Source organism: Tetrao urogallus, assembly GCF_951394365.1.
Source record: "Tetrao urogallus genome assembly, chromosome: 8".
Taxonomy (NCBI): domain Eukaryota; kingdom Metazoa; phylum Chordata; class Aves; order Galliformes; family Phasianidae; genus Tetrao; species Tetrao urogallus.
The window spans coordinates 10,031,285-10,057,318 of NC_136821.1; the positions used below are offsets into that span (position 1 = coordinate 10,031,285).

Below are 26,034 nucleotides of genomic sequence, written 5' to 3' on the forward strand. Positions count from 1 at the left end.
GGCACTGCAGAATTAAATCATGAAGAGTAATTGCGCTGTGTATGCTGTACCTTCCACCAGCCCTTCAAATCTGCCACTGGCATGCTGTGCAGTTTATAATAAATTGTTATTAAACTACACTCCTTAGGACCAGGACTGGAGTCTCGTTATGCTATGTGCTGGGAAGTTGCATTGTAAGAAACTGTAAACTCTGCTCTGAGCAGCCTGATTAAATGAAAAAAGAATCCACAACCAAGCCCTGGCACATGGTGATACTAAAGTGAATAGCTGTAGGTTGTGTAGTAGGTCTGTTGCAGAGGTAGAAACTGAGCTAAGTCCCCTGTGCTGTCACTATGCACTTAAAAAAAATCTTTTATTTTTGTTCTTCTCACTTGATAGCTTCCATTTATTCCTTCAGCTCTTGTCCAGAGAGTGGTGTAGATGAGTGTACAAATGTGGCTGGATTACGTCCCTCAAGACTGCTTGTTCTCAATCCTCTGCTATCACTATTAACATAACTAAAAGATTACAGATGACTAGTTATTATGCTGGCTGGAATGCCAAGCATCCTTGAGTCTGTTTCTTTTGAAGTTAAGCTTTTGTGGATAGCATCGGTGTTTATGCAAGATACTTTCATATGCAGAATTGCCTTCATTCCATTTTGACCTATAGAATAGCTAAAGCTGCTTTGAAGGCTTGAGCCAGCCCATCCAATTTGCTCCTCAGTTTCTTTCTTCTCCCCGTGTTCCCATCTTCTTGATGGAGAACTGGAAAGGACAGAGAGGCTTTTGCCTGCTTTGTTCCATGTCTACAAAGACCTACACCTACTGGCCAAGGTAGTTCAGCATGTCTGCGTTGTTTTTAAGTATGAAAGAAATCCTAAAATGTAACTTTTCTATTTGTTCCTGGTGGGAACACTGCAATAAATTAAAAGCTCAAGAATGCCTTGTTCATGTACAGTCTGTACCAGGGCATCATCAGCATAAGCAAAGAGTCAATCTATCATCCAAGTACATGGTAGCCATGAGCCTCAATCTCTTTTTTGGTGGGTTGTTTTTTTTTTCCTCCTTTCTTCTCTATTCCTTTAACCCTTCATTTGCTGTGTCTGAAGGGCAGTCTGGATCTTGGTCTATGGCTTCAGGTCAGCAAAGGTTTTCTTGAGTCTAAATGAGGGACCAGGGTAATCCACCCAGTGCCTGCAGCTGAATGCAGGGGGAAGCCACAGCCTCTGCCTTGCAGTCCCTGAGCCTGTGTGTGTGCTGTGGATGCAGAAGATTGGTGCCTCTTGAAATTGATGTGCAAAGCCTCAGATTGAAGCCTGTGGACTTAGTGGTCTGTAGCAATAGCACATTGGAGAAGGTACCTTAAAAGGGGTTAGACTTGTTTTCTGCAAATGCTGAACTTGATAAGGAGCTGAGCCTGCTACCAGGAACTGTGGAAAAAGAGGGACAGGGCCGTGCATTGGTGGGATGAGATAGTTCAAACTGGCATGTATTGGTGGCATTTGTAAGGTCATGTCTTGCAAACGTGGGTTCTGGGCATTCTCTCAGCCAACAGCTTTTGCCATACGTGTGATCATTCAGGCAACCATGTTGGAAGCTGCTCTGTATCTTATTTTTCTTCCTTCTTTTTAATGTTGTATCTGAGGGAGAATCTGAGGGAGAATCACAACAGAACTTGAGACCTCAAAATCACAATGACTGAGGAGTCAGCACTTAGAGGCAGCTTTGCCTCTGGTCACGGCATCAGGTTCCTTTTGAAGCCTTTGAAGTCATCAGTGCTGTAGGGGAGAGAGTGTTGTATTGTTTCTTTAAAAAGAAACATGCTTCAGTTATATTTGCAGCTGAGTTTTTAATGGCTGAGAATTAAAGCGTGTTTTATTTGGCCTTTGTTTTTAGTGCACTTTTCTCCCCTTAAGGGGACTCAAAGCTGAGGCACAGCTTGAAACATAGCAGGCTGCAGCACAATCACTTAGCCTTCATCAGTCTGGTCCTCGTTGCCCTGCTCACACCTTGGGCTCCCAGCCTCCCCAGTTCACTGGCTGGGCACCTCTACATGTGCTGTGCCTCTGCTCGCATGGCAACAAGTGGTTTGTGGCTGCCTTTGTGGGTTGGAGTGAACTGAAGTAAACTTTGAGCGTTGGCCCTGGAGACCATCATTTCTAATCAGCTCCTATTAAATTACTATGAATCTGATAAAGGGAAAGAAGCTCAGTTTAAAAAGGCGCAGATAGGCACTTAATGTGATTTAACGTTCATCTAAATAGTTTAGCTGCTTATCTGCACATCTGGCCTAAATACTTGTGCAAATCTGACCTGCACTGAATTTTAACCATATTGGCACTAGAAGGAGAGGAGGTAGGTGGTGCAGTTAATAGGTTGCAGCTTGTTTCCCGGTTGTTCCTGGGACCTTCAGCCTTCCTGTTGAGTACAGCCAAAGATACCCAGAGAGCAGTGGCAGTGGCCAGCAAAGTGCTCTACAAGGCAAGTTCGTGGAATCATCATAGAATCATTTGGGATAGAAGGGACTCTTAAAGGCCTTCTCAACTCCCCAGCAATAAGCAGGGACATGTACAGCTCTATCAAGTGCTCAGCGCCCATCCAGCCTGACCTTGAGTGTCTCTGAGGATAGGGCATCCACTACCTCTCTGGGCAGCCTGTGCTAGTGCCTCCCCACCCCTACTGTAAAAACTTCTTCCATTTACCCATTCTACAATCAATCCAATGGCTTTCACTGTTAAGAACTTCAAGTGATCAAGAATGTTTTGCTTGGTTTGTCCTCTATGGCTTTTCTTGTGGAGATGAAGACATGGTGGGTGTTTTTTTTTAAAGCATTGGACAGTGTGGTACTTGAGAAATCTGTATGCAAATCCTGACTTTGCCTGTGGTTTCTTCCGTGACCTTGGAGTAATTTTTTGATCACTCTTTATATATAAGACATGAGGGTAATATCTCTCATTTGCAAGTGTTAAAACAATTAGTCTGTAAGTACTTGAGGGGCAATGGAGAAGTGTCAAACCAAACTTATGCCATGTTATCATCATATTTGTATACTGCTGTGAAGAAGGAAGCTTCAAACCAAAAGATTTTTCTTACCTCTCCTAAAATTCTAACAATTCATATCCCCCATCTGTTCATACAGCATCACTATCAGCTCCTTGTACTGGGAGCCTTCATGGGATGGTGTCCTTGGAGTAGCTGGGTCTGGGTTAGGTTTTGCTGGTTTTTTAATTATCAAGGCACAGGTGGGAAAGCTTGCAACATAGATTTTGTCTGAATATTCCCATGCTTTCTGCATGTGTTTTACTTCAGCCTTTTCACCTGTCTGTCAATTTTCCCTCTGAACAAACGCAGTAGGGAGTTGTAGAACGTTTCTGCTCTGTAAGGTATTTCCCATCCCTCCTCTTGCTTTCTGTGCCTGGGAAGATAGTGGCCTGCAGCGGATTCCCTGCAGCATCTGTGTTATTGCATACACATGCTTGTGACACTTCAATAGTAGCTGTCAGATAACATTAACGTATTTCTGCTACAAATAAATCAGCAGAGCTACAAGTGAAGAAGTGAGCGAATGAGGAAGGACAGTCTCATCCACTGCTATCAGACAAGTGTTGTCTGCTCACTTCACTGCTGAAATTGCTGGCTATATAAAGATGTGCTTAGAGCATTAGCCAAACCTCAGCCAGAAGCATTCCTTCCTGTGAATACCCAGAGAGCTTCACGTATCAGTTATTAAAAGTGTGGGCAATAAGCCTTCTGAGATACCCCTGAAGACCCTCCCTTTTTTAACTCCTAAGGGCTGACCTCTTTTTGTGAGGTATGGACAGGAGGAGTGATCTCTAGAGAAAGATATACTGTGTTTGGGGCACTGAGGGCATCACTGCGGCAGCAGAGTCCCAGATCTCAGGGTTTCTATCAGGTGATTTAGCATGGCTGGTGTGGCAGAAGATAGTTAAAGGCTGTAAAGAACAGGCAGTGACTTCCTGCTGTGGCTGAATGTGCAGGCAGACCCTGAAGCTCAAAACCCCTGGCCAGTCTCCAGACCCTTTTAGCAGGAGAGCTGTAGCTAGTCGAGCTCACCACCAGAAATCACCGTCTGAGGGTAAACACAGTTAAGCTGAAATTCCTCCCACAGTTACAGCCCCAATTATTTATCAGTGTCCTGTCACTTACAGGTATCTGTTTTATGGCTCTCCTTACACCTTGGAAAGGTCTGTTAACTTGATACTGCTTATAAAAGGAGCTTTTATCCGCTAGTGCAGATGTTTCCAAACTCACGAGTGCAAATTGCCCCTGGAATATTACCCTCCTACTGCTTGTAGAGATCCTGGAAGTATTTCTTGCATTTGAACACCTATGAGAAAACCAGCCACTGTTAACTTGCTTACAGCTTGAGTTGCAGTATGCTTCATGCACCGACTCTTCAGAGACTGCAGTCACATTGGCAATAGAAGTTTGGCATTTGATAGCTGACATAATGGGACTGGAAAATTACCGTGTTGGTTCTCCTTCTTTAATGCTTGTTGACATAGCTTTATTAGGTTGTGATAGACTACAAGAAAATATAGATTGTACACTTAACGTATACCAGACCACTGCCTGGTGCCTGAAAAGCATTCAAGTGTCACTTTGAGTGACTCTGTGATTCAGAAGTCCTTTACAAGCCTAAAAGCTCAGAAAGTTTCAATAAATTAACAAAAAAAAAAAAAAAAAAAAGAGAGAGAGAAAACTTCTTGCAGAAACAGTTGCTTCTAATGTGTGAAGGTGGAAAATTATTTCTTGTGAATACAGCTGTGGAAAGTAGCATCAAGTGCTTTTTTTTTTTCATTTAAATGATTGTCATGTTCTTAAAATTCTCTCTGTGACAAGTCTTTTGTGTTTCCTTAAACTGGTGAAGGGTTTATTATGCTGAATTTGACAGTTTAATGATCAAGTAGGAAATCACATAAGCCTTGTTAGTGCAGTTTCTGATGGTACTAAATTAACTCCATCCTTTCTAAAACCTGAGATTAAATCTCAAATTTGGATGTAGGGGAGAGATTGTAGAGGATAAGTACCAGGAAACCTGTGTAAGAGCAATACTTACTGACTCCCTACTTAAATGCTGTATAGCAGAAGAGATATAAATTCTCATACTGATGATTGTAATTAAATGCCCAACTCATGGGATTTTGAAAGTGTGTTGTGTAGAGATAGATTATTTTAGTGATAGATTGGCCTAGGAGGATCTTTCTCTGAAGTGTCAGAGTTCAGCCTGTCAGATGTAAAGATGTGTGGTGGTTTGTAAGACTGAGCCTTTTCAAAGTGAACTGCCACCCCTTCATTTGGTCATTAGCTTCCACTATTATGCAGTGGTTCAAATGGAAATGTCTGTTATTTGGGCAGCATCATGAGGGAAGCAGTATCAACAGCAATACTGACGCACCATTGCTAATAATAAGGATGATACAAAAAACACGATAAAGCAGTAATCAAAATAAAGGCAAGTGCTTTGGCTGGCATTGGTCTAGATTGTGCTTGTGATTTTGAGTGCTGAAGACCTCACAGCCTGTTTTCAGGCTTTGTGCTCTGGGTATGTATTTTAATAACTTTTTTTTTTTTCTGCTCAAGCAGAGCAAAGCCAGGAGAACAAGCTGTTCTTCTGGAATCCTGTAGTTCATTTATTCCCAGTAGATTCCAGTGGGAAATAAAATCAACAGCCTCTCCACTTCTGAACACTGACCCTCGCTGCGTTTGCTAATACCTCTCAGTGTCTGTCTCCATAAAACTCGGGATGTAATTGCTAGACCAGAACATATACAGGAGAACAAGAACTGAGTTTTCTGAGATTCAAAAAAGAACATGAATTACTTTTGATTTTGTGTGCTTGAAGACTGCACTTTACTTTAGGTGCAGCTCATTTGTTTAAACAGCTTTTAAAAATCGAACTTTTTATAGAGATAGTTTAAGCTCCTAAAAACACATCATCAAAGCCTCTCATTGAACCCGTGACAGCTATACACCTGAAAGTCTTTGAGTGTGTGGGCACAGATGCCAAAAATTGATTTCCCTCTGGGGCCAGGGGAAAAAAGAAATTTTTTTAATCTCCTGGTTGAATTTGCATTTGACTTTCCTAACACTTCATGCTGCTTAAATGGATTAGTGACTGAGTCTTGCAGCACAGGAGATGGAGGTGTTTCCAATGTGCATACTTTAAAAATGCACAAAATGGTTTTAATTTGGCTGTTGCTGAGCAATTAAAAGTGGGTTCTGTAACAGACAGTGAGAAGTGGAGGTAACAGCCAAATGACCGAAGGGAAAGGTCGATTTATCAACATGAAAATGGAAAGGGACATTGTCTGTAGTAACTGATGAACAGAAGGTCTTCTAGAAGCGCTAAAATTGTGGCTGAACCTTAATCCTACAGGTCTGGACTGTAACTCCATTTTCTGTGGGCCTTCCAAATTAAGAAGAACTCAAACTGTACTTAGGTAGGCAGAAAAGAAGGCAACTGGGAGGGGAGGGCTACAGATCAGAGCAGGGTGAGCTGTAAGGGAAGTATATGAAAAAAAGTTATTTTCAGAAACATGATGGTTTCTTCAAAAGATAAAACCTGTATATGGAGTTGTCACATCCATCTTTCCCTTAACATATTCTGCAAACAGAAGGTTGTAGGCTCTTTCATTCCAATAAATATCTAGACTGAATTTCTGCAAAGTACTCCGTTATTTATGGGCAGTGAGCAATATCTTTTCAATTCACTGTCTATTTAAAACAAAGCAAATAAAAAAACAACAAAAAAAAATCCACCCTCCAATTCTGTCTGCTTTCCTGTATAGACAGAAGTAAAATACCATTTAAAGAAAAAACACAGTTTCAGTGATTAAATAAATTCTGTTCTGTGTGAATAAAGTATTGTGATGGTATCAATATTTTATGAGTCTTACCAAAACTGCTTGACTTCATGAGGTGGAAAAGAGAGAAAATTAATCAAATGCTTGCTGGTTCTCTGAAGACCCGCGTTCCCATCATGCTGTAGAAATGGGTGACAGCACATGCAGGTAACACATCTGTTCATTACAGACTATTTGGGGGTAGAGCTTCTCTTGCTCTGCTAAAGTAGACTTGTGCTCCTGGTTAAAAAATACTGTCGAGGTGCCCTTGGTATGTATTGAGGACACTGGTACAGCCAGTAGCCTGGGACTATTGTCCCTTTGCCTAAATACTTTCTCACAGAAGGGTAAATTTCCATTCTGTCCATTGCCTTACTGTGCCTTCGTGTTGCATCCTCTATCAAATAGTCAAGCATTTGGGATAAAAACATTTAAACCAAATAGTTTAGAGGGACCAAAGGTATTTAATTGCCTAGTGCTTGCTGTAGATGGATTATGTGAGTTATGTCAAGGAACACTGGAGTACACAAATAGAAACTGAACATACCTAGATAAGGAAACGTGTAATCTGGAGCCCCCAGTACAAGAAAGACAGAGAGCTGCTGGAGCAAGTCCAGAGGAGAGCCACAAAGATTATCAGGGACTGGAGCACCTCTCCTAGGAAGACAGGCTGAGGGAGCTGGGCTTGTTCAGCCTGGAGGAAAGAAGGCTGCAGGGTGACCTCATTGCAGCCTTTCAGTACCTAAAGGGAGCCTACAACCAGGAGGGGAATCAATTCTTTGAAAGGGTAGATAACAACAGGACAAGGGGAAGTAGTCTTAAGCTTAGGGAGGGAAGATTGAGGTTGGATGTCGGGGAAATTCGTTACAGAGAGAGTGGTGAGATGCTGGAACAGCTGCCCAGAGAGGTTGTGGATGCCCCATCGTGTTCAAGGCCAGATATTAAATGGGGAATTTGGTGGCCATGCCTGTGGCAGGGGAGTTAGAGCTTCGGGTCCTTGAGGGTCCCTTCCAACCCTGGCCATTCTGTGATTCTGTGTAACCTATGTTCTTTTTTTAATTGTGAGATGGTTGTTCAATACAGCTGTTAAAGGCCAAGTTGCCAAAAAGGGCTTTGATTGAACATGTGCTGGGTGAAATTTAACTGTGCTCGGAATGTGGCATTTCTGCAGAGCTGGGAATAAAAATGGGATGTCATGGCATAGGATTGTTCACCTCCCTTGAGGGGCTGTTGTTACTAAGATGACTTTCCATGTAGGGGATCTTTGACATCTTCCAGGCACTTTGCAGATAGGTATATTTGAGCACATTTTCCATCCACATTCAGACAGAGAACCAATGATTTTCTCCCTAAAGCTGTTGGTACTGGTTGCATCTTTTGTTCCTTTGATACGGGAGCTGATGCTTTTTAGTCAAACTGAGAACAGGAGTAGAGTTGAGAAGGCAAGCTTGCAAGAAAATGTTTCACGATCAACCAAATTCTTCACTATCCAGCATCATCTACATAGACTTCCACTTCTAGACATTTTTTATGCTATATACACTTGTAGACTTGGGACTCTTGGATTAAAAAGAGGAATGAGAGCTCAGCCAATATTGTATTTCTGTTTCCACTGTTTTAAATCTCAAATTCCCTTCCTTAATTCCTGTGGGTAGATAACTTCTGGAATTTAATTTCCTGTTGTTTAGAACTGATGTGTGCATAGTTTGATGTAAGCATGATTAGATTCTAGCATCTGACCCATATGCAGTGGGAGGAAACACTGGGAAGGTAAATACTCTCCTTGGAGTCCACATTCTGGATATTCACTTGTATAAAGTAGGTATTGACAGTCCAGTAAAACTAGCACTGATTTTTCTACTAGTTTCGATCTGAAAGCAGCACAGCTTGTTCTGAAGAGATCTATTTTGCGCCCGTAATCAGGTGTATCAGTACTACTCTGTAAAAATGGTATTTTAAGGGCAAACTGAAGCTGTGAAGTTGGGCACTCACGCTAGGAGACGCAGCATATTTCTTACTGAGAATTGATTTTAAACCGATAAAAATTAGCCTGTGAGCTAGTGGACATTATTCAGCATTTAGGTAGCCTCTGCAACATTGATTCTGTTCTCTTGGTTAAGGCAGTCCCAGGACAAAGTGTTGAATGTCTGTGTGTTCCCCCCAAGGTGTGGCGACAGAGGAGCATTGTGTTCTTTGCAGACCTGCTGTTCGAAGGGGCTGTGAACCTAGTTTGTGACTGAGCACAAGTGGAAAAAGCATGAAAACAGCAGTGGTTTGATTTCAGGTTGTATATGAAAAAATGTGTAGTCGTTGCAGGAAAAGTGCGAATATTTGTGCTTCCCTTTCCATGCCTTAACAGACCTGACTTTCACCATCCGTTCACTTTTTCTTCTGTTTACTTATTTTAGCAGTGCTGCAGCAGGAAGCATATTAGGATGTGTTTGGGCCTTCTGTATTGCAGATGATGTATCAGTTATCCTTGCAATCTGTCAAGGACCACCTGCTTTGCCTTTGAAGGGATATCTCATGTTTGCTTACTATTGATGATCATAAAGCACGAAGAAGTGTTTGATGAGCAAAGATCTTGGAGATTAATTCCAAATCGCTTTCTCTACTTCTATGTCTTAAGTTGATAGAGTTAACTGATAAGAATAGAGAACTGGCTCCAATACCTTTATCCTATCAGGAACTACTTAGTCACTCCCTATGGGATTTAAGCCGACAAGTGTATGGCATTACAGTAGCACAGCAAAGAATCAATTTATGATTTCAAGCTACAGTCACAGTACTGATCGCACACTAAAATATTTTTGCACTATCTTGTAATATTTTTTTTCAAATTATCATAATCTCTTAATAAATTCTTTGTTTTTATATGCCTCTCATTTCCCAGACATGAAGGCAATAACTGCACCTCATTTTCAGTAGATAGGAAAACCTCTCTCAGCTATTTTATACCTTTTAAAGCAATTATTTGCTTGGTAATCTTCCACATTTGAAGCATTTTTCATGAAATCATTTTGTTTTCAAGTATACTAGTAAATCTCCAAATGACACAAGTGATGATTTGTGAAAGGGTTACCAGGCAAGGCTAACTGCACAGGTGCTGTGTTCTTAGAAATGAAAAATATTAATGCAAAACCGTGTCTAAACATCTATGCTGTGGTGCAACAGATGACGAAGACAGGGAAAGGAGATTGCAAACTAATTTGTTCATGATCATTATTGTGCACTTCAGGAAAAGGAAGGGTCTCTTTGGGATATATTAGGAAAGGTATTATATGTAATATGAAACAAGCAAGTATGGCAATTAGATGCCATTTAAACTTCAATCCTATTGTTATATCATTTTTGTATACTGTATTTAATAGGCGAGCAGGGAATGAACTACATAGTCAATGGGATTTCTTCTGTTCTTCGCTGTCTTGCTGTCATGTTACAAAATATTCTAAAATTTAAAAAAAAATCTTTTCTTTTTTTTTTTTTTTCTATTTCTTCCTCAGATTAGGTTACTTTAAATCTTCCTAATTCACTTTTCTTTTCAAAATCCATTTCTGTGGTGTGCAGTATCCTCTTGGGGAGGTCAATATGACATTAGGTCTATTTTAAGTTCACCTCAGAAAACTTTTTCAGCTGCATAATCTCTGGTAATAATCTTTGGGAGAATAAAAGTACAAGCTCAAATACAGATTCAGAATTTTCCACTAGCTAGAAATTTGGATTTCTTTTCTTCGTGTCCTGCCCAATTCTCAACAGACACAGCTTATTAAATTGTCCAAAGGCTCTTCTAACTCGTGCATCTCCGTTACAGTGAGGTTGATTTGTTTGTTTCAGTTAAGCATTTGAATTTTTACAGTGTCATAATACCAATATTTTCACTATGTTCTTCTCAAAGGACAGCAAGAAAAGGTTTACAATCTTAAAAAAATAACCTCTGGCTACAGCATATCTCAGTTCAAGAATCCAGCTGCTTGCCATTCTGTAATGCTTAAGGAAATCAGTGATACACTCTTGTGGTATGGGACTTGGAGGATGTATTCAGTACATATGCTTTGAAAGTACACCTTGAAATTTTTTTCTTCAAATGTCACAAAGCAACTTAAAGTGTGTCTTGCACTGTGAAAAGCACATCTCATAGCAAAGGAACCACATTGTTGGATCTATCAGAAAATAATGAGGTTTATCTTGACTTACTTAGGAATATTCATGTAGTTTGATTCTGGAGTTGTGAGGTTGTGTGTTTTTGGCAAAAAGACTGGGGGACATGAGAAGATAATCCGTACTAATGAGCGTTACAGTACAAAGAAGGCCGAATAAAAGACAGTGAGAGTGGAGTGGTGCAGGTCTAAAGGCAGATGAAAGAGGGGCTGGATATAATGAGATAACGGCCAGCTAAGTTGTGTTGTGTGATTTGTATTGCAAACAGGACTAGTTGTAACCAGTGCTGTTAGATTGTCACACATTTCTTTATAAGCTATTCTGAAGAGTCGTTTGGACCTTCTCTCTAAAATCTGTTGTTTAACTGTAGACCTTTGAACTGTAGACTATGACAAAGCTGAAGGTCAAGGAATATGCCTTCAAGCTGTCCATTGTGCTCAATTAAAATTTGGTTGAGAATTTTCCTGCTAATAGTTTTCTGCAGTGCTGAATGTCAATCTGATCAAAGATCAGTAAGCTCAACTGCTCATACAGCCAGACTGTAAGATACAGCAATGAATCTCAACTTCTCCATTCCAGTCTCTTCAATTTTCTGTTTCTTCCACACAAACAAGCAAAACCAAAAAGATTCACCATCACCCCGAAAACATGAACTCAAGTGCCTGGGAAATAATAGTTTTTATATTTTACAGACCATATTTAGGGCGCTCTTTTTTTCCTGCTGAGCAGCTGGCGAATGTTCAGTATTTTCCAAGATAAATAAGACTTTCATGTAACTAGATAAATATTTTTGTTTTTTCAGTGACTGGTAGGTGAAGTCTGGTGCTTAAATGACTGTGGAAGATAAGGGGTGATGCACTACCCATGTTTGAGTACAGGGATCCCAGAGACATTCCCAGAATCACTAAGGAGTGGATGTATGAGTATTTTTTCTCGTAGCAATGGGAAGCAGCGATAGGTCTTGCAAAAGATACTTCTCTGTGAATTGTGTTTGCTGGCAGCTTGAAGGCTAATTGACAAGACAGAGCGCCAGGAAGATGGAGGGGACAAGCAGTGGTACTTGGAGGTGACTGAAGAACCGAGATGTCAAAGGATGGGGCTGCAGAGGTCTCGGTGGGTATGTTGTAGGAAAGTACCATGTACACACTGATCCAAACAAAAAAAAATGTCTGTTCCCAGTATGGGTCAACCTCATTGTCAGCTATGAGTCATGCACAGTAAGAACAGGAGCTTTCATCCACTTCTGGGACCTCACAGAGATGTTCTGAATGTTTGAAGTCCTATCTGAAGAGCTTACTGAAACCTTACTGAAAGAACTGTGTTTGGTTGCTCAAGCCTTTGCCACATAGATACCTCTATTGCTTGGAAATGAACACCCATCACATGAAAACTGTCCTTGTTTGTTGTGTGTTTGTTAAGTGTGAACATGCACAGAAACTTGTTTGCCACAGAGATTATGGGAGGATGGATGGTAGGACCTGAAATCTCCTTCCCTGTGATGTTGCTCCTAGTGCAAGGCAACGCTTCTTCCCTACTGAACTGTGCTACTGCACAGAGGATCTTTGCTGGCATCATGGCAGAGTTCCAGGGAAACTGAGCCACAGAAATACCCCTTTTACCAGGTGCTAGACCAAGGTTTGGTCAGGACAGTATATTCTTTTCCTTGATAATCAAAGAATTTTTTTTTTAAAGGCAACAATGTATAAATAGAATTAATCAGTTTGATGTATAAATGTTTCCTCTTGAGCTGCTTACTAAAAATACATCTGTTTGTAATATTTTGTTCTTTAATTGGGATTAACATTTTTAGTTATAAAAACAAATTATAAATATGCTCCTTTATGTTTTGGTATTCTGTGTGGCAACGAGAGTATCAGCAGGAAGGAGTGCGTGGCAGGTTTGCAGTTACAGCAGCCAGTAAATGAATGGAAATCTTGTTGAGTAGTGTGAGATTAAAACTAAGAAAGCAGCAACAGACATTTTGCTTTCATCTGAGAGAATGGAAAACCATCAAAATCTTTATTTTTTATTCTTTATGAGGTGTGTAATGTATCGAGACTTTACCTGCAGGTATGCATATAAAAGGTGATTTAGGTATTATTTTTTTATTCTAAAGGAAGACTGAATGTATGTGAGGCAAGATAATTGTTTGTCCTTCCCCTGGGAGAAGAAGAGCGGTGGAAAGGTGAGATGGTCACAGAAATATACAGGATGGAAGGCTGCAGTGTTGTGTTTTTATTGACTTGAATTAATGAGCAGAGATATTCATAAGTGGCATGTAGATTCTCTCAGTGACCTTAGGCACGGTACCACTAATTTGCTCTCAAGGAGTAACTTCATGCTGGATGTAAAGTCAAGTTGAAAGGCTGAAGTAGACAACTTCTACTGCTTACCAGCTTTCCACATAGGAAAAAAATATGCAAAAAAGGCATCGGAAATATTTCTACAAATAATTTCATGTTGTCCTCAACTCTGAGTAGATTTTCTTCAATTGAGAACATTGCTCTTCGGTAAATTCTGCTACTTTGGGGATCATTAAGTTGCCTTATGTCTTAGGGAAGCGTTCAGGCTTTCCGAGCTGGCTTCTGTAGTGCTGCTTATGCATAAAGTGTGCTTAGAGAAGTCTGGAGATGGTGGCCATGGTCTATTTTCTGTTCTGCTTAAGATCCAAGTGAGTGCTTGCTGCACAGATGTACCAGAACACAGGGAGGGCACCACATAGCAACTTGGGCAGATTTGTTCCGAGACTCCTGTGTTTTATCTTTTCTTATTGCCGTTATTTCAAGAACTCAGTAAAAATATTTGTCACTTTTAAAATAAGAACTCCTAAATTCTTTACTAGTTCTTTACTGGCCAAACATGAGAGGAGCACCACATGACGGTTTAATTATCTCTCTAACGTAATCTACAGGTTTTCTCTTTCTTAATACTCTGCTGGTTGTAGATTAGGGAAACAAAGGATGTTGTTGTATATACAGCCTCAAATGCGTGAGTAATTTGATCTTGGAGCCAGCTGATGTTGTCTTTCGTTTTAATTTTCATTATGCCTTTGGCTCTGTAGCTGCTCCTTTTTTTTCTTTTTCTGAGATATTAGAATATAAAGAAGCAATACAGAGCTATTAAGCTGCTTAGTGCTTTAAAATAGCATCATAACAGGTTTTTTTTTTTCCATAATATTTGTTTCTTATTTTTTGAACTTTAGAATTTATCCATGCTTCCATTCTGAATTGTACACACAGGTGCTATAGAAATAGCTAGAGCTTTTGTATGCCATCACATTTTGGTTCTTATGCTCTGTTACAGGTAAGAATTAAAGATTTTATAACCTTTTTTTTTTTGTGGTTAAAAAAGAAACTTTCAAAAGTAAGTGTAATTCCAATGTCTGCTCCTATCATTAATAGTTGTTCCAATTTGTCAACTCAGTACATAACCACTGTAAAAAGCAATCTAGAAGCTGAGTTGTTATCTGTTTTTAATCTAGCTCATGTACCAATAGTTGATTGAACATAAGATTTCCTATTACATAAGTACTACGAGAGCTGGCAAGCAGAGGCAGGGCAGAGAGAAACTCCAGAAAGTGGGATACACAATTCTTTTCCTCTTAGTAGTTTGCTGTGGCTTTTTGATCCCCAAGAAAGGTGCTTTCCTTCTCCCTTGCGGCAGTTTTACTGCCTCATGGTAGAAGTTTAAAATGTGTTTGCAAAGTGGGACTTTGCGACAATATCAAAATATTTTGATGTAAATTTTCTGATAAGCTATCAGAAAATGACCTAATGCTGGGATCTCAGAAAAGAAATAACTTAGAACCTCTGCAAGTGAAGTTAGTCAAGGAACGGTAACTTGGTGGAAAAGAAAGGAAAAGGAAAGGAATAAAAAGCTCTGATTATTACAAGAAGCTATATTATTCAAAGAAATTTGGCACGTGTTTTCATGGTAGTAATCAGCTTTGTTAAAACTGGCAGAGGAAAGGAAGTAACAAAATTTGTCTTGGTGCCATCTCTCCTAAGTATGCTGTCTCTTAATTACATATTGAATAGTAGCTGGTGTTTGAAGAATAACAGAATAGAAAGATAGAAAGGAGAAACATGGCAATGTTGATTCAAGCTGATATTTCTTTCTGCTGGAAGGCTCTCGCTGATCACTGAACCATCAGGATTCCTCCTCAGCCTTTCCCGAAATGCCCAAGATGTTAATTTTGTAACAGCAAAGCCAGGCCAGATTTAGCTCTCAATTTTGATTTTGTAATACCAGGTTTTCATAACTCCAAGAACATGTGTAACTGAACTGTTTCCATTTCTCGTTTCTTTTATTCTTCCTTTGGTGACCAAGGGAAAAATATTGAAAGCAGTATCCTGCAAGAGGTTCAACAAAAGCATTGCAGTGCTCCAGGTGCGAGACAAAGTGACAAGAAATGGTCTTGTCTGTTCTGTTGTCTGAGATTGACCAATCTATAATTTCAGTGGAAGGAAGAAGTCACGCCGTTTTTTTGAAGAGCCCTCCTAGTGCATAGCTTTTTGTTAGGTGCTGAATTGCCTTTAAACACCTCTGCCTCAGTAACATCAGAATAATAGCACTTCTCTGCCACACACAGATGCTGTAGGAGTAAACATACCAGTTTAGGAAACGTTCAAATGCGATTTTACCGCAGGCTGATTTAATAGCTTATCTAGGAGTTATATGTAAGTGAAATAGTCTTTTATAAACTATTATTTTCCAAAATTAGAAGGGCAGGAATCTTCTCAGACTGTAGCTAGGCAGGGGAAGGAATTCAACTCTAAAATAGACAACTGTATTTTCCCATTGCTTTGAACAGCTCTTCAACGCAGATTGTCTGAAGTAGTTGCAATAATATCTTTCTACTTTCCAGGCAGTGGAGCTTAGAGATTCAGTTTTTTAACATCTACATCATCTCTTTTCTCCTGAGACTGAAGCTGGTTACCATAGCAAAATGGCGAGGAAGCCGATAAGCTAGTGGTACCATTTGGCAAACCGGGTACAAATTCATTTTATTAAGACAACGGACTATGAAAAAAAAAATGAGGTTAGATATTTTCTTTTTCTGCTGTAACATGGTATAAAATACTTGTGAAGAAAATGTTTGTGAATGCATACTGAATAAAATGATCTTTATTCAGCCTACATAACAAGCATTGCTGCAGATAGTAGGAACTTCAGTTTTACACCTCTGCAGGTCTTTGATGCTGTTAACATTACACTCTAATTTCCCTCCCTGGGGTTGAGAGTGCTGCAAAGATGCCATACAGCTTCTATTTCACAGAATACGTACAGGTGTCTATTTCTTTAAACTTATGCTGCAGTGTAGTTTTTAGAAAAAACAGGATCATCTGAGTCTGTCTTTTAAATTAGTTTGCAAAGGGTTTGTGTAGAATGATATCGGTGAGAGCTTAACAGTCAAGTTGCTTTGTTGGCCTACACACCTTATGAATCATGTTTGATAGTGTTTTTTACTCTGCATTGGCAGAGTTGATCTTTGTGCATCATCATGTGCTTTGAGCTGTGCTTCTTGGCTTCTAAGGACTACTTCAGGGCAGTGATGTTTTCACGGTTGTTCCCGCTGGGGGCTGTTTGTTGACACTGATGTCTACCCATGGAGAGCTTGTTGTCAGGTCTGAGGGGTCTCCTGTTCTTGGTGCAAGAGTTGAGTTACTGTTTTGGGAAGTTTGCTTGGGGTTGCACTAACTGTAAGTGAAATGAGGCCTTGTTTCTTGGGGTTAAAATAGAAAGCTGAATATTTACAATCCTAGAATCCTTAGAACTGGAAGGAACATTTAAAGGTCAGGTAGTCCAGCTCCTCTGCAATGAATAGAGACAACGCAGCTAGATCAAGCTGCCCATAGCCTGAATGTCTCCAGGACAGGGCATCCACATCTCTGGGCAAACTGTTCCAGTGCCTCACCACCTCACTGTGAAAGACTTCTTCCTTTACCTAACCTAAATCTATGCTGTCATTCTATGACAGCAAACCCTGCTAAAGAGTCTGTCCCCTTCTTCCCTATAGCTTCCCTTTAGATATTGAAAGGCCACTATCAGGTCACCTTGGAGCCTTGTCTTCTCCAGGCTGATGATTTCCTGAAAATACTGATAATAACCATCTTGAACTTGTAGAAGTGTTGTTCACAGACTGCTAGTAATGCGGCCGTGAAGCAGGAATCTGAGTAACTCCCAGGAAAGTCCTTTTTCTGTTCCATTTTTAAGCTGTTTCTTTGTGAAAATGAACACCAGTGTTTTTTATACTTGGAGAGGGATTTTTCATCCTTAAGATCCTGCCTTTCTGCTCATTATCAGCAAAAAAACCCCTATCAAGTGCCCATCGGATGCAGTAGTGGGTTAGCTGGCAGCTGGCTGATGTCTGATCAGCTTCAAGAAGAGACGCAGGACACTGGACCTGTCAGGATTCAGCCAGCCTTAGAAAGAGCTGAATGAGAATGTAATAGCAAGGGTTTGTAAATGTGCAAATTTAGGATCATGTTCACGTGTGTGAACTGCGCCTTAGCCTTATCTCTGTCCTGTGTGAGGACACTTAAAGATGAAGGGAGCAATCTGCAGGGGATGAGAAAGACTTTCCTCCTTGAAAACCAGTTATCTGCGGATAGATCTAACTGGTGTTGATGGTAACCACCCACGGGTATCTATGACCTGCAAGTCGTCGTATTTCAATATAGTACACAAGCGTGGGAACTTTCTGCAGGGACGCAGCCCAAAATGCAGCAGGATACAGGAGCTTTGTGTGTTGCCATCTACTGGCAGCCATCCTCAGAGAGAAGTCCCTCAGCTGGTTGTAGTTCAACGTATTGCTTAATTTTGAGCTGAAAGACCAATTTTTCCTGTCTAAAACCTGTCTCGGGTCAGAGTTGTTAATAAAACCATTTCCGATGTCTTCATCGCTTGCATGTAGTCAAGATGTTTGAGTAATCCCAGCAGACTTTCTATTGCTCTTTGGGATGTTGGTGGGTGATACACGAAGAGCTCCTCTCCTCCCTTGTCTGGGGACTTCTGAGCACCCACTGCTGGCTTGTGGCCTGAGTGATGCCTTTTGAGGGTGCTGCCTTTTGGAGCCTGATCCTGTGTTTTCAGTGGAGGGGCTGCTCTGGAAATTATTAGTAACAAAGGCAAAGGGTGTATTTAAACTATATTTGGTCTATAGGGAATAGAATAAAGGTCTCTGTTTTAATTTAAGAGTCCTGTAAGTCTGACAGTCTTTCCCCACAGAGAACAGAGGTGTTTTGAATAAGTGTCCTCATAGAGAGATGCAGTACAGTTTGTGCAGCTCTCCAGAAGTTTTATTTTGACCTCTGTGAGGGGAAAATATTTATATGATACTGTCAGAAGTAGTTTTGAACATTATACATGAACCAAATGCCAGCACATGTTTTATTTTTTCCTTTTTATTAAAAAATGGTTAGGAAATAAGAGTTGCGACACTAGTTTGCAGTGAAAGTTATGTGACTGCTTTATTACAAAACATAATCCATGTGGAAGCAGAGGAGTGATGTTGCTTTTCCTTTATACATGTCCAGTCCAAATATGTGTCAGAGTTAATAACCTTTTCTGTAGCCATGTTCATAGAAATGTAGAAAATGTAATTTTTTTTTAACCTACTAACATAAATTTTTGAGATGAACTACATAAAGAAAGGATTGCTCTTAAACTCTGTGAATACCAGCATTTTCCCTTCACTATTTTAAGCACCGTTTCAAAATAGCAGTTATATATATCTTTGGCATGTTTTCAAGCCAGATATGTAAGTACGCAAATGTGGAAATATTTGTGTTCCTCTGTCTGCATGAAGCTTAACTGACTCTTAGCTGACAAAGTAATGGTGCATTTTTAGGTGCATTTTTGTCACAGTAGTTCCAAGGTTTGGATGACCAAAGGTAGGACTATAGCATTGCTAGTATTTTTTATTTTATTGTATTTTACCAGGGAAGTAATACACAATGCTAAGAACATATATTTGAGGCCATATATAGAAGGTTTATATTTGGAAACTAGAGAAGTGAAATAAATTGGAGCTTAAGGTTTACCCGTGGCTTGGATCAAAGAGGTGTGGAATGGGCTAAGTTCTGGCTGCTGCTTTGTTACCGATGGCAGGTTTCCAAAGTGTAATCAAGTATTTTCTCTTTGTTTTTTTTCCCCTTTTGTTGCAGCTGGTCTCCAATGTTCTCATCTTCTCCTGTACAAACATTGTAGGCGTGTGTACCCACTACCCAGCAGAGGTGTCCCAAAGACAGGCTTTCCAGGAGACCAGGGAATGCATACAAGCCAGGCTGCATTCTCAAAGGGAAAACCAGCAGCAGGTAAGAACAACAGTGGGAAATAAAAAATGGAACTGCGGAAATGCAATTAGCATGCAAATTGTTCCTCTAGGATTGCATTTGTAGGCCTCTTGCTTTATGACTGATACAAGCAAGAGGAGGCTGATAGGAAAGAGCAGGATTTTTAAAGGCTTGAGAGAGAACTCAGGGAGTATTCTGCAATACGCTGAAGAATTTGTCTGCAGACGTCTACAAAAATCCTGTGGTCTGTGCTCTGTGGATGAAAATCACATAGTGTGCAGATAGTCTGCACAGCTTTTTTGTGCCCATTGAAGCCACCGTGTGTTGGATTTAGATGCAGCACACAGGCTTCGGATGGACTCTGTTTGTGAGGCTGAAGTGTGGTGTGCTTGTCAGCAAAATCACAGCCAACAGGAAAGGTGGGTTGTAGAGAAAAATGTAGAAATTGCCCCATTGAACATATTGTTCCTTGATTCCTCCAAAGAGGGTCTGCTTCCTGCCTTATCCAAAATTTACTTTCTGTTTTTATACCTCTGCACACCACGTAGGCCTCAAGTGAGCTGTATTTAACTGAGAAGTGAGATTCATCACCAACTCCAATGTTCATTTGCTATAAAAAGGTCCATGGCTGCCAGCAAACAGCCTCGTCAGGGGTGCTGACCACGTCTGCTCCTTTTGGACCAGCATGGATGTTCCTTTGCTAGTACACATCTCTACCCTGAAGTACTTTTGTACTTCTCATAGTAGTCTGTCCAGTCCATCTTGAGATGAATCATGAAATGGGGCTTCCATCCCTTGGGAGACATCTTGGAGCTTGGTTGTGGGCTTGGGAAAGAGATCAAGAGAATGAATCAAATGAATCAAGCATCTTTGCATTTCTTTGGCAACCTGGCCTAATTTTCCCTCATGTCTCAGCCCATCTGCATCTTTGGGTCTGTTTTTGGCAGTGTTTTATGAGTTTCCTCTGGCTAGACATAGTAGCTGTTTAACCTTACTGTTGAATAGCATGTACATGTGCTTTATTTTGAGAATATATGTATGAAAACCACATTCACGATCAAAGCTTCATTTTCCTTTGTAACTAATGTAATTTCAGAAAGATGAAACAAGTGGACTCCTTTGGCACCTTGAGATGGAGAAAAGGATTAGCTCCAGGGAATACCCATTTTATTTATTGATTACAGCTCTGTCCTCCCTGCTGAGAATGCATGTGCCATTCTGGGGCTAGAAGCTTCTGTGTCAGAAGTAATTCATGAAAGAAAAGCCTTGAGAAGTGCTCTAGCTTTAGGCCTTTTTTCTTCCCTGCCCCCAGAAGGTGCTATACCATGCAGAAGAAAGCCAGAACATCAAAAAAACACAGGTCAATGCCAGTCACTTGGACGTGCCCTCCGGAACTTCCAGCAGGAGTGGTGAATCCTGGCAGCTGGGGACTCCTAATAACATTACTTGCTGCCACAGTCTGCCCTGACATTGATTTCCAGGTTCAGTTCAGATGCTTTTCCATGCATAATGCATTGAGGTAATCTTAAGGTGACAGCAGATGCAAATAAATGTCAGTTCAGCCTGCATCTGCGAGAGCTGGGCTCCAAACAGGTGCAGACGGAAAGGGAATGGCACTGCCCGGTGCTGTTACACTCATTTGCCTGTTTCAGAAGACCTAATGATGCTCCTGTGTGTTGTTCTCTATTAAAAGCAGGCATATTATCTCCATGAAAGGGCTCTATATTTTTCCTCATTAAGTTTCTGCCAGCACCCAAAATTAGAAATAAAATTCCAGAGTGTCCCATCCAAGATAGACACTCCTCATGCTTTCATTATCTGAGATAGCCTAGGGCAGAGCTGTAACTCTGTTCCTTGCCCAGAATAAAATAATCTTGGATTAAAAAAAAAAAAAAATGCCCTTAATAATCTGCAAATACTTCAGATTTTAGTAAAAAAGTGGTTGTCAGAAGTGCACAGTTCTAGCATTGTTTGGCTTTCACGTGTTTTCACGTTCTTTTCATCTCTGCATCACTTAACGTGTGATGAATAATCAGTGTTGCTAAACCTGAGGACAAATGGTCAGACATAAAACACTAAATATTTGTTGATACCTTCAGGTCATCTTGGAGGAGTCCAGAATACATAGTTAAAATTCCTATGTAGTGTAGAGTCATTGTGCAGATGTGTGTGTTCTATATATGCACCCACATATGCATATATCCATGTATGCTTATGTAAATAGAGTAGATCTGTATTGTACTTTTTCATCTGTGCCTATTCTAGAGACTGGTTCTCCTCAGTATGCATTTGTTTAATGTATAATTCAGTAGAACTATGCTGGAATCATACACTGAAATGAGAATTATGTATGAATTTGCTCTTGCTTTTGTTATCAGGTCAGACTGATGCCCTGTTATGCAGCAGTCCCGGCCATCTCACTTGTGCCTAAGTGATTTTTCAGTGAGGGCTGCACTACATTTCAGTCGTAATACCAACATGCAAATTGTACTCTAGTGGAGACCTTAATTTCATCTCTCCATTTGAAGTAAAGGGATTTTTTCTTGTTTTCAAGGTCTTTATGATGGCCTGTGCTTTACTAAAGCACTTGTGACAGCCTCCTCTTGGTAGTTTCAAAGGTTAATTTCAGTGATTCTGACACTCCCAGCATAGGGAATGAAGGTAATGTCCAACTCTGTCATGCAGCTCAGTCTCCTAATTAGTTCCTATGTGGAAGATAGCTCCTGTTGCATGCAGTCATTTCATTTGTTAAGTTTTATTCCCACTTAGTGATAGTTCAGAGAGGTGTTAGTTTCCTAGAGATCCTGAATGTGTTGAAAACATTGGTGGGTTCTATCTGGCAAGTGCCTGTGGTGTCAGGAAGAGCAGGGCCAGGGGTTCTCCTGCAAAAGTTAGCCAGAAATGTGTGAAAAATCCCTTGGAGCATTAGTTGAGAAATTCACTCCCCCGAACATGTCCTTGTTTTGCAAGCAATTAAAAAAAAAATCATTCCACTCTGCTGCACCCACAGGGAATGTTCCAACCTGGGGTGCCCCTGCACTCTCCAGTGAGCTCCGAGTTATTTAGAGGATGCACATGTAGAATAGCAGCTTTCACACATTTGAGGGATGCCAATTATCATATGCAAATGACAGCAGCATGTAACACTAGTTACTCTGGTAAACACTCAAAATGTGTTGTGCTTTTGCGCTTGAGGAGTACGCTAATAGCTGGCAGAAGCCTGAGGACACGTGCATGATTCATCATCTTTTATATATACATATATATATAAATATATATATAAAATTTGATGTGTGAATGCTAGCACATGCAGTATGCTGGTGAGAGTGTTTTACAAAACAAGTATCTTGTTAGGACTGCTGCAGTTTGGAGCTGGGAAGGCAGACATCCCTCTAACATATCTTCTCCTGTGTTATTACTACTTCCTCAGGGGCTGGAGGTGAGAATCAGTCTCTTTAAAGTACATGTTGAAAGGGGAAAATGTAAGTACTGGACAGTGCTGAAGCCTATAATATGTTTCAGTGCATGCTGAACACATACTCAGCACATTCATCTCCTTTTGGTTCCCTCAAAGTTTATCTCCCTCCCTAGAGGAAGGAATTAATGAGGAACTTTCAGGAAAAGAAAAAAAAACGTAGAAATTAGAAACCAGAAACTAGGATGTGTTTATAACTGAAGTGCAGGCAAGAAATTTGGTGACATGAATAATTAGTGCAGGAATGCTGACCCCTCTGAGTCAGGACTGGTGCTTGAGCCCTACTGTTCCCTGTGTTGTTGAGAATTAATGAGCTGTTAGATAGGGTTAGGCACCTTCGTTTATTCCACATGGTCTCTGTCATTGGGAAGGAAGGCCATTTTTTTTCCCTGTGCTCACTGCAGGGAAATAAAATAGTAAAGGAGAATGAGGTGCGGGATTTTGGGATTTTTCAGCTGTTCCAGAGTACTGCCTGCCAGTTGGGCTGTGCTGGATCTGGGAGAGATGCCCAGCACCTTCTCCAATCATGGCCAAAACCCTCCTGTTCAGGAGCAGGGTGTGAGTGGGAATCAAATGGAATACAGAGTGAATGGTATGGGCAGAATTAATCAGGTGAGATCCCTGAAATACACAAATACATCCCTAGGGTGCTTATTACCTGCAGGTGTAAATTCTACAGCTTTTACATAAAATTGCCACCAAATTTAGAATAATAGCAAGTGCTGGCTTTTGTGTGAGCTTTTAGGAAAGTTACCAGAAAGTCATTGTTTTGTCATGCAACTAATTTTTGCCTAGCATACAAAACTATATCTGGAACAGCTCATAAAATGGTATTATGAAAGTCACACTAAAGCTATTATCAGTAAATAAAAATGCAGTTTAGTTGTTCTGAGTGAGGGTGGAGAGCAGTGAAATGCTGATGACAGGTGGTGGTTATTGGAAGCACTCTTGTGGGGGATGAGTGGTTGTATGGGTCTTAATTCAACTGGGCACTAATAGTGGTTTTAAGTGTAGAGGTGTAGCACTGTATTGCATAGTTGGCCTAACTTCTCATGCTCATTTTATTGGAGCATTCCTATTAACTTGTTACTTGCTAAGAATAGGTTTGTACCTGCATGGGGAATGTGCTCAGATGATTAGGTAGGGGAAGAAGAGATTTTAAATGGTGCCTGAAGGTGTTGGGGTGTGAGTTCTGGGATGGTATGGGAAAGGGGACTTCATGATGGCGTGGAGAGACTGTGGTGTGATGGTGTGGAAGGTCAGATGGTATCATGTAGCAGGGTCCTTCTAGCAATGTGCAAGTGCAATTTCTGAATTGTTTGGATCTTTCATTTGCAAGAACTGGCAACTGTTGATCACAATGCCCAATGCAAGAGTGTTGCATTCTTGTTTTGGGGTCAGGATAGAATTGCAGATACCTTAACAGGGGATCAGCTGCTGGGTTTATGGGTATGGTTCTGCTTGGTTGTACTCATCACCCCCAGTGTGGTGACTTCATTCCGCCCCAGTGCGGAGCAAAGTGTGTTTGTTAACTGGGCAGCAGGTGCTTTAATTGCTTCATCTGTCTGACTCCACAGGAGCGTCTCCTGCTCTCTGTACTTCCTCGACATGTTGCCATGGAGATGAAAGCTGACATTAATGCCAAGCAGGAAGATATGATGTTTCATAAGATCTACATCCAGAAGCATGACAATGTCAGGTAAGAAGAGCAGGCTGTCTCTCAGCTGCTGGGGAGGATGGACTCTCCAAAGCTTGGCCCAGGGATGAAAATGACAGCAGCACATGATCCAAAATAAGTGTAAAAGCAGTTTGGAGTGTCACCAGTTGACTTTGTAAATTTATTTACAGGACAGGAGAAGGATTGCCGCGTGTCCTCAACATCCTCCTTTGAGAAACAGCTTTAACTAAACTTATTCTTTTTTTTTTTTTCCTGGACTGTGTCTCAATGGCTTTGAGAAAGCGGATTATTTGAATTTGGTTATTTTTTCAGCAGTAACAAACTTACCCTTCTGATAAGTCATGAAGGGATGCAAGTTAAAGTTGGGTACCATCTTCTGTGGGATGAATTGCAAAGCCCAGCTGGGGTTCAGGTCCCTTGGAGCAGTCCTTGCCAGCCTGTAATTTCAAGCAGGATGTTCATTTGTGACAGCCCTTGGCACCTGCTCAGCCACCAGTCAGCCACACAGTGCTGTGTCTTGGCTTATGTGGATGAGCAGAAGAGCTTCTGCATGTCACCAGGTTTCCTCTGTCCACTCCCCAAGGAAAAGGGATTGAAATTTTAATGTAGTTGCTGGATATCTTTATGGGCTGCAGTTTAACCTAATCTTAACACATTTTACCTCTGCTATTGTAGTCACTTTGGGAATGACTTCTGTGTCTGTCAGGCCAGATCCTGACACTGTGTAACAGCTCTGTAAGTACTTCTTCTGAGACATGGGGCTGGGAACAGGCAGCTTTCCTCCTTGTTCTGTCCATCACCACTTTAAACAAGTGACTTCCTTATAAACTGCTTGTGTAGCCTATATAGCTCTTATATAGCTTATATAGCTATATACCTCTTACATAGCTTAAGTATGTTGATTAATTATATTTTCTGATACTTAGTAGAAATGGATTTCTTGCATCTTTTATTTACTGTGCCTGCATAAACTCTATTAGATGATGCAGTGAAATCAAATTAAAATTCTGAAGATTCTGAAGGCTACAGCAAGTTGACATTTCCTTAACATTGGGGGTGGAGACAAATGGAAAATTGAGAGGGGGTTGCTTGCTGTGGAATCTCATATGAAACTCACTGAAATTGGGGCAAGTCTGCACTGGCTTGGGTCAACTTCACTTTGGCCTTTTGTCGTTTTGGTTGTGGCTGGGCAAAGTTGTAAAGGTCCACTAGCAATACTGAAGGCAAAAATGTCATCAGCTGTTAAATACTTGTAATGGTTTTCTACTGAGCATTTAAGAACATAATTATGATAATAAAGGTGAGGGGAATAGTTTTCCCAGAGTGATCACAGTGGAGTAGGTGTTGCAGTAGAAGATGTTTTCTGTCTTTATACCCTTTTTTTCCATTATTACCCTGAGCTTGTTCCAGTAGGTATGTAAATTTCTTGTGATAGATGGCATTTGTGAATTTTTGTAATAGAGAAATTACTTCTTTCCAGTACTCAAAGGTTAGCTTGACATTCAAATTGAATGCAAGTCATTGGATGTGACATGAGACTAATCAGTATGGTATTCTATTCGTTCACACTTGTTTCTAT

The 26,034-nt window shown here is 40.6% G+C and overlaps 1 protein-coding gene across 2 annotated transcripts in view; it reads left to right on the forward strand.

Moving 5' to 3' along the window:
* ADCY5 (adenylate cyclase 5) overlaps positions 1 to 26,034 on the forward strand; it is a gene marked incomplete at both ends in the record, with an annotated part of 196,308 nt that overhangs the window by 92,240 nt on the left and 78,034 nt on the right. For both annotated transcript variants that reach the window (XM_079538863.1, XM_079538864.1), the window contains 2 exons: positions 19,174 to 19,323; positions 24,355 to 24,476. In XM_079538863.1, coding sequence (XP_079394989.1) covers positions 19,174 to 19,323; positions 24,355 to 24,476 — 272 coding nt within the window. The remainder of the gene's footprint in view (positions 1 to 19,173; positions 19,324 to 24,354; positions 24,477 to 26,034) is intronic.